Source organism: Desmodus rotundus, chromosome 2, assembly GCF_022682495.2.
Source record: "Desmodus rotundus isolate HL8 chromosome 2, HLdesRot8A.1, whole genome shotgun sequence".
Lineage (NCBI taxonomy): Eukaryota > Metazoa > Chordata > Mammalia > Chiroptera > Phyllostomidae > Desmodus > Desmodus rotundus.
This window is the reverse complement of record NC_071388.1, coordinates 164,549,988-164,559,110: the sequence shown is the minus strand read 5'-3', so window position 1 is coordinate 164,559,110 and position 9,123 is coordinate 164,549,988. Positions and strand designations below refer to the sequence as shown.

At 40.7% G+C, this 9,123-nt stretch overlaps 1 protein-coding gene across 1 annotated transcript in view; it reads left to right on the top strand.

Moving 5' to 3' along the window:
- TTN (titin) overlaps nucleotides 1–9,123 on the top strand; it is a 272,029-nt gene that overhangs the window by 239,344 nt on the left and 23,562 nt on the right. The window contains exons 286-297 of the mRNA XM_053918810.1: nucleotides 283–579; nucleotides 681–1,268; nucleotides 1,362–1,664; nucleotides 1,784–2,080; nucleotides 3,456–3,743; nucleotides 3,855–4,154; nucleotides 4,411–4,713; nucleotides 4,813–5,118; nucleotides 5,231–6,997; nucleotides 7,319–7,612; nucleotides 8,341–8,628; nucleotides 8,747–9,046. Of these exons, the coding sequence (XP_053774785.1) occupies nucleotides 283–579; nucleotides 681–1,268; nucleotides 1,362–1,664; nucleotides 1,784–2,080; nucleotides 3,456–3,743; nucleotides 3,855–4,154; nucleotides 4,411–4,713; nucleotides 4,813–5,118; nucleotides 5,231–6,997; nucleotides 7,319–7,612; nucleotides 8,341–8,628; nucleotides 8,747–9,046 (5,331 nt within the window). The remainder of the gene's footprint in view (nucleotides 1–282; nucleotides 580–680; nucleotides 1,269–1,361; nucleotides 1,665–1,783; nucleotides 2,081–3,455; nucleotides 3,744–3,854; nucleotides 4,155–4,410; nucleotides 4,714–4,812; nucleotides 5,119–5,230; nucleotides 6,998–7,318; nucleotides 7,613–8,340; nucleotides 8,629–8,746; nucleotides 9,047–9,123) is intronic.

The following is a 9,123-nucleotide window of genomic DNA, read 5'->3' as shown; positions in this document are numbered from 1 at the left end:
GCTATGACATGCTATGACATGTAATGAATGGCAAATGCTCAGAAGCCAAACTGGACATATAAAAAGTAAGAAAGACTCAAAAAAAAAAAAAAAAAGCCACAGTCGCACTGACTGGTGTGGCTCAGTTAGCTGGGCATCTTCCCACAAAAAGTAAGAAAGACTCAAATCAGCATAAATATATGGCCTTCATTTAAATTTTTTCTTTTGACAATGCAGGGAGAACATATATGAATAAAAATGTTATAATAATCTTTTCTTTCTTTTGATGTTTTACTTTCTTAGAAAAACCAAGCCCACCTGAAAAACTTGGAGTAACAAATGTGTCCAAAGACAGCGTTTCCCTGGCCTGGTTGAAGCCAGAACACGATGGTGGCAGCAGAATTGTGCACTACATTGTGGAAGCACTAGAAAAAGGACAGAAAAATTGGGTTAAATGTGCCATGGTAAAGTCAACCCATCATGTTGTTTCTGGTCTGAGGGAGAATTCTGAATACTTCTTTCGGGTATTTGCAGAAAACCAAGCTGGCTTGAGTGACCCAAGAGAGCTGCTTCTTCCTGTTCTTGTTAAGGAGCAACTAGGTATGTCTAATTTTATGTAGAAGCAAAATTTGAAATTAGTTGCTTTGCTTTGATTTCTAAAACTTCTTTTCACCTTCATTTGCCATACCCTTCTTTTTCAGAACCACCTGAAATTGATATGAAGAATTTCCCAAGTCATACTGTATATGTTAGAGCCGGTTCAAACCTTAAAGTTGACATTCCGATTTCTGGAAAACCACTGCCCAAAGTAACCTTATCAAGAGACGGCGTCCCCTTGAAAGCAACCATGAGGTTTAATACCGAAGTTACTGCTGAGAACCTGACCATCAATCTCAAAGAAAGTGTTGCTGCTGATGCTGGAAGATATGAGATCACAGCTGCCAACTCCAGTGGAACAACCAAAGCTTTTATTAACATCGTCGTACTGGACAGGCCCGGTCCACCCACTGGCCCTGTTGTTATTAGTGATATAACTGAAGAAAGTGTGACTCTCAAATGGGAGCCACCTAAGTATGATGGTGGAAGTCACATTACCAATTACATTGTACTCAAGAGAGAGACAAGCACGGCAGTATGGGCCGAAGTGTCCGCAACGGTTGCCAGAACCATGATTAAAGTCATGAAACTGACCACAGGAGAAGAATACCAATTCCGCATCAAGGCGGAAAACCGCTTTGGCATCAGTGACCACATAGATTCGGCATGTGTGACTGTCAAACTACCATACAGTATGTTGTCAAAATCTTCAGAGATTCCAGGTTTTAGTTTATATAAATGTTTTAAATGTCTGTATTAACTTACGGCATTTCTGTCTTTCGTAGCAAAACCTGGACCACCATCTACACCATGGGTCACTAATGTTACCCGAGAAAGCATCACCGTGGCCTGGCACGAGCCAGTGTCTAATGGAGGCAATGCAGTTATAGGCTATCACCTGGAAATGAAAGACAGAAACAGTATTTTATGGCAAAAAGTCAACAAAATGGTCATCCGCACAACTCACTTCAAAGTCACAACAGTCAGTGCTGGACTTATTTATGAATTCAGGGTATATGCAGAAAACGCTGCTGGGGTTGGAAAACCCAGCCATCCTTCTGAGCCAGTCTTAGCCATAGATGCCTGTGGTATGTATCTGTCATGGCAAAGATGCTTCTGATACTTAAAAACGCCAATATTGTTTCTCCAAGGCAAAATAATGTTGACATTGTGCTGGCTGCTAATCTGCTTTCTCTTGTTACCACAGAACCACCAAGAAATGTCCGTATCACTGATATTTCAAAGAATTCTGTCAACATTGCATGGAAACCACCAGCTTTCGATGGAGGGAGCAAGATTACAGGCTATATCGTTGAGAAGAGAGACCTTCCAGATGGCAGATGGACCAAGGCCAGCTTCACCAATGTCATTGAGACGCAATTCACTGTCTCTGGCTTGACTCAGAATTCGCAGTATGAATTCCGTGTCTTTGCTAGAAATGCTGTTGGATCCGTCAGCAACCCATCCGAGGTGGTAGGCCCCATTACATGCATCGATTCTTATGGTAAGCGTTTTTAGCACTTTGAATCCCAACAGCAGTTAACTCAATAGTTTTTCTTAACCTTTTTGGTCCTATTCTATAGAAAAACTTTTGGTATACACCTTAGTTAGATTTTTAGAAGAAATTAGCCAGGAGGCTTGGGAAGAACTGGCTGGGAGTCTAAGGAAAATTTCTTCACCTCCCCAGGCCTCGACTTAATTGTAAAACTGACCTTTGGACTACAGAATATGTAGAGGCCTTTCCGACTTCAACCTTGTATGATTCTTGGGATGTATGAGTTAAAGCTTTCACTCTTCTTTTTTAAATTATCAGAGTCAATCATTAAGACCATGGTTGAGTGCCCGGAGAACATTCCTCTTAAATAAGTGAAAGACTAAACTGAGGTGTTAATGATAGTATTGGCAGCAGCTGACATTTCCTGTGTACTTTCCATACATTCCCTCCCGTAGTTCTAACAGCCCCCAGATCAGCCCATTTTACAGAAAAGAAACTTGGGTTTAGAGCGCTTATGTAACTTCCCCAACATCAAACAGCTCATTAGTGATAAAGTGGGGATTCAAGCAGACAGACTCCAGAACTCTCTGTATGTTGCTGTTAGTCCAAAATATACATACTTGGCCATTCTGGAAAATAAGTGGCATATTCAACTCAACAGTGGTTTAAAAATTAAAAGTACATCAGAGTTAGGTTCCCTGAGACACTTTTTTTAAGTTTCCCATTTCATCTACTCCCATGCCTATGCTGTGGAATCCCAGGGCTGCTCTATATGAATCAGTCTTTGTGGACCCTGAATCAGTATTTTTGAGGCTGTGAAGCAAGTCAGATTTAGTTCTATTTCTCGAAACTGCTAAGCAGCATGGCAGAAAATCTACCCAGTGAAGTATGTAACTCTTTGAGTAGGGAATTCAGACTTCAAAGGTCTGACATGAACCAGCCGCACCTGAATAACAGTAACCTAGGAAGGGGAAATAAAAAGAATAAGAGGTAGTTTGAGAAGGAGGAAGGAGAACCTAGCGTGAGAGAAAATGTATAATGCTGATTCTCCAGTGATGTTTTCACTAGCGAATCTCATTCCATCACTGGAATCAAACACCTCACGGACTTTAAAATACATTTCAAAAGCATTTAAGTCCTTGTGCAGCTAGTGCAGTGTCATTTGGGTACAGAGCTTGCTCACAGTCATTCTTACCCATGTGGGACACAAGAGTGGATTGTCAAATTTAAATGCTTAAAAGAATGGGTAAATAGGATTAGAACTACCGTGTGCGTGTGTGTGTGCATCTTAAAATAAAAGCCAATGACCTTACTTTGAAGTTATCACAATTATTTTTTTCATCCTCTTGATCTTTTAAATACTTATCATCTGTTTTTCCTGCAGGTGGACCTGTAATTGATTTGCCTCTAGAATACACAGAAGTTGTCAAATACAAAGCAGGTACATCTGTGAAGCTCAGAGCTGGCATTTCTGGCAAACCTGAGCCTACAATCGAGTGGTATAAAGACGATAAGGAATTACAAACCAATGCATTGTTGTCAGTTGAAAATACCACTGACCTTGCATCTATACTCATCAAAGATGCAAGTCGCCTTAACAGTGGAAGCTATGAATTAAAACTAAGGAATGCCATGGGCTCAGCCTCAGCCACCATCAGAGTGCAGATCCTTGGTAGGTGCTGAATAAAGGCCAACATTATATTTTGTTGGCCTAAAATTTAGTAATTTTAAATAACAGCCTCTTACAAATCACTAACATACTGTTTCATTCTTACATTGACAGACAAACCAGGACCCCCAGGAGGACCAATCGAATTTAAGACTGTCACTGCTGAAAAGATAACTCTCCTGTGGCAGCCTCCCGCCGATGACGGTGGCGCCAAAATCACTCACTACATTGTGGAAAAGCGTGAGACAAGCCGTGTTGTGTGGTCTATGGTGTCTGAAAATTGGGAAGAGTGTATCATTACAACCACCAAAATTATCAAAGGAAATGAATACATCTTCCGGGTTCGAGCTGTGAACAAATACGGAATTGGTGATCCACTGGAATCTGATCCAGTGGTAGCAAAGAATGCATTTGGTGAGATGTGATTTCATTAGAAAACCAAAATCCAACACTTAGATATTTTAAAACTAAATATAAGTTAATTTGCTAGCCTGTAAATGTTTTCTTAGAATGATTTTCTTTTGTTTTACATCTCGTTATCATCCTTTTCACAAGGTAGAAAGTATAATAAATGAAGCTAATATTCTTGGATAAGATTTGAATATTGGAAAGTAGAATTTATCAGTAATGTGGATCCTTTGAACTCATTTTCCTTTTCCCTTCCAAATAGTTACACCAGGGCCTCCAAGCATACCAGAGGTGACGAAGATTACCAAGAATTCAATGACCGTTGTCTGGAATAGACCAGTTGCAGATGGTGGCAATGAAATAAGCGGCTATTTCCTTGAGAAACGAGACAAAAAGAGTCTAGGATGGTTCAAAGTCCTAAAGGAGACCATCCGTGACACCAGACAGAAAGTGACAGGACTCACAGAAAACAGCGACTATCAATACCGAGTCTGTGCTGTAAATGCTGCTGGACAGGGTCCATTTTCCGAACCATCTGACTTCTACAAAGCTGCCGATCCTATTGGTAAGTGCTCATAAATGCAGCATCTTCCCCCGTGTCTGGTTTCATGTCACCAAATTGTACATGATTACATAACTGCTATATTGTGAATGGCCATTCCAGATCCTCCAGGCCCACCAGCTAAGATAAGAATTTCAGACACAACTAAATCATCCATCACTCTTGGCTGGAGTAAACCTGTCTATGATGGGGGCAGTGCTGTTACTGGATATGTTGTTGAGATGAGACAAGGAGAGGAAGAGGAATGGACGGTTGTCTCTACCAAAGAAGAAGTCAGAACAACAGAATATGTGGTATCTAATCTGAAACCGGGAGTCAATTACTACTTCCAGGTATCTGCTGTCAACTGTGCTGGGCAAGGAGAACCTATAGTAATGACTGAACCTGTACAAGCTAAAGATATACTTGGTATGTACCTGCTGGTATGACTGCACTTCTATTTTTTTATTAGGTTACCTCCAGTAAATCACTCATTTTCTTGCTTTAAAATTCACTGTGTATGTCCATTTTATGTCTACAGAGGAACCAGAGATTGACCTAGATGTGGCTTTCAGAACCTCTATTATAGCTAAGGCTGGTGAAGATGTACAAGTATTTATGCCCTTTAAAGGCAGACCTCCACCTACTGTCACATGGAGAAAAGATGAGAAGAATCTTGGCAGTGACGCCAGATACAGCATTGAAAACACTGAGTCGTCTTCATTACTCACTATTCCTCAAGTGACTCGCAATGATACAGGAAAATATGTTCTCACAATAGAAAATGGAGTCGGTGAACCAAAGTCTTCAACTGTGAGTGTTAAAGTGCTCGATACGCCAGCCGCCTGCCAGAAACTGCAGATTAAACATGTTTCTCAAGGCACAGTCACTTTGTTCTGGGACCCTCCTCTCATTGACGGAGGGTCTCCCATAATTAACTACATCATTCAAAAGAGAGACGCCACCAAGAGAACATGGTCTGCAGTGACGAACAAATGTTCTAGCACATCCTTTAAGGTAACAGATTTGTCAGAGAAAACTCCATTCTTCTTCAGAGTTCTTGCAGAAAATGAAATTGGAATCGGGGAGCCCTGTGACACCACGGAGCCGGTGAAGGCTGCCGAAGTGCCGGCTCCTATACGCGACCTCTCAGTGAAAGATTCCACAAAGACATCTGTTACCCTGAGCTGGACCAAGCCTGACTTTGACGGTGGCAGTGTCATCACGGAATATGTTGTGGAGAGGAAAGGTAAAGCAGAACAAACGTGGTCTCATGCTGGCATAAGTAAGACGTGTGAAATTGAGGTCGGCCAACTTAAGGAACTGTCAGAACTGGAGTTCAGAGTGTCTGCCAAAAATGAGAAAGGCCTGAGTGACCCTGTCACTATTGGGCCAGTGACAGTGAAACAACTTGTAATTACACCTGAAGTTGACCTGTCAGATATCCCTGGGGCACAAGTCTATGTGAGAATTGGACATAACGTGCACCTTGAATTACCTTATAAAGGGAAACCCAAGCCATCTATCAGTTGGATGAAAGATGGTTTGCCATTGAAAGAAAGTGAAAATGTTCGTCTCGGTAAAACTGAAAACAAAATTACTTTGAGTATTAAGAATGCCAAGAAGGAGAATGGAGGGAAATACAACATTATTCTTGATAATGCAGTTTGTAGAAACTCATCTCTCATCACAGTCATCACACTTGGTCCACCATCAAAGCCCAAAGGGCCCATTCGATTTGATGAAATCAAAGCTGACAGCGTCATCATGTCATGGGATGAGCCTGAAGATGACGGAGGAGGAGAAATTACTTGTTACAGCATTGAGAAGCGGGAAGCTTCGCAAACTAATTGGAAGATGGTGTGCTCAAGTGTTGCCAGGACAACCTTCAAAGTTCCTAATTTAGTCAAAGATGCTGAATACCAATTCAGAGTGAGGGCAGAAAACAGATATGGAGTCAGCCAGCCTCTCGTCTCAACCAATATTGTGGCAAAACACCAGTTCAGGGTTCCTGGCCCCCCCGGAAAGCCAGTTATATATAATGTGACTTCTGATGGAATGTCACTAACTTGGGATGCTCCAGTTTATAATGGTGGTGCAGAAGTCACTGGATTCCATGTCGAAAAGAAAGAAAGAAACAGCATCCTCTGGCAGAGAGTGAACACAACACCAATATCTGGAAGAGAATATAGAGCTACTGGACTAATAGAAGGCCTGGACTACCAGTTTCGTGTATATGCTGAAAACTCTGCTGGCCTAAGCTCACCTAGTGACCCGAGCAAATTTACCTTAGCAGTTTCCCCAGTAGGTAAGTGATTGACTATTATTCAAATATTTAATTCAGCAATTGAATATGTTGGTAACAAATCAAACACTGCTTTTCTTCCACATATCACCTTCTCACACATACATCTTCCTTGACTAGAGAGCTGGTCAAGTAAAGCAAGGGCGGTAATTTTAAATCAGTCTGATAAAGTAATTTAAAGTTCTTTTTAAAGACTACAATACAGAAAACATTGAAATTGAATAAAATGAGCTTGTGGGATTTATTTGTTTTAGTTTTCTTCTGTTGATGATTAAGGGTTGATTACAGAAATAATGATGCATTTAACTTCCATATATTTTTCAGACCCACCTGGCACTCCTGACTACATTGATGTCACCCGAGAAACCATCACACTTAAATGGAACCCACCAGTGCGTGATGGAGGCAGCAAGATTGTGGCCTACAGCATTGAGAAGCGCCAGGGGAGTGAGCGTTGGGTTAGATGCAACTTCACTGATGTCTGTGAATGTCAGTACACAGTCACAGGACTTAGTCCTGGGGATCGGTATGAGTTCAGAATAATTGCAAGAAATGCCGTTGGAACTATAAGTCCTCCCTCACAGTCTTCTGGCATTATTATGACAAGAGACGAAAATGGTAAGCATTCACAACTAATTCCCAATAAGGCTAAGAACATTTTTTTAAAAATACTTTTTGGTCCTTGGTCTATAAAATTAAAACAGAAACATCACTTCATACAGATTATCCAAGGTTGTTATGTGATGAATTACAATGTCTACCTTTCAGATGAAGAGAAGAAAAAAAATGTAATTGGCATCAATTCTTTTTCCCATGTCTATTATTTCACTCTATTCCCATGTAAATAGTGTACAAACAGAAAGGAGGTTTTAGCTTTGTGATTTCAGTCATTTATAATAAATTTAAAAGGCACGCAAGAACAACTGAGGTTACTAAATTACAACATACATCCATAGCACCATCACCACCTTGCTAGAGTGTGGCTGATAGCCTGGGTCAGGCACTTGATTGAATATGCAGGAGCACTAGGAAGTAAATGGTCTGTAAATATTTTGCTTCTCTTTTTATAACTGGCAATGCAAGATTACTAGCATGACATACATAACAAAGGAGACAGCCTAATAATAGGCAAATGTGTAAACACACAGTCCACATTCTCAATGATCAATCCTACTTTCAGAATAGTCTTTGGTAATACAGAATAAGCAGTACCCTTCCAGGCTTTATGGTATGGTGCTAATGAAAAACACGTTTATTTCTATCATTATTAAGCCAAATTAATACATGTCTGTTAAAATAGCATTTTAACAGATTTAACAAATTAATCATTTCTGTTTCTTTCGCAGTTCCACCAAGCGTAGAGTTTGGCCCTGAGTACTTTGATGGTGTCATTATTAAAGCTGGAGAGAGTCTTAGAATTAAAGCTTTGGTGCAAGGACGACCAGTCCCTCGAGTAACCTGGTTCAAAGACGAAGTAGAAATTGAAAAGAGGATGAATGTGGAAATAACCGATGTCCTTGGATCCACCAGCCTCTTTGTTAGAGATGCTACTCGGGACCATCGTGGTATATATAGAGTGGAAGCCAAAAATGTGTCTGGCTCTGCAAAAGCAGAAATTACAGTGAAAGTGCAAGGTACTTCTTGTACTTTAAAATAATTTGTTAATCTTACAATTTATGGGACTTGGATTAGAGGCAGGCCTGATTGCATTTTAATGGACAGGGAACTAACTGCGGAACCTTCTTCTTACAGATACACCAGGAAAAGTGGTTGGGCCAATAAGATTCACCAATATTACTGGCGAGAAGATGACCCTGTGGTGGGGTGCTCCACTCAACGATGGCTGTGCTCCTGTAACTCACTACATCATTGAAAAACGGGAGACCAGCAGACTTGCCTGGGCACTAATTGAAGATCATTGTGAAGCCCTCAGCTATACTGCCACTAAACTAATAAATGGCAATGAATACCAATTCCGTGTTTCTGCAGTCAACAAGTTTGGTGTTGGGAGACCGCTTGATTCTGACCCAGTAGTTGCTCAAATACAATACAGTAAGTGTCCATTTTTACAAAGTAGTACTATGTCATAAGATTAACTTCCAAGCAAACATGTCTAATTGGCTTATTTC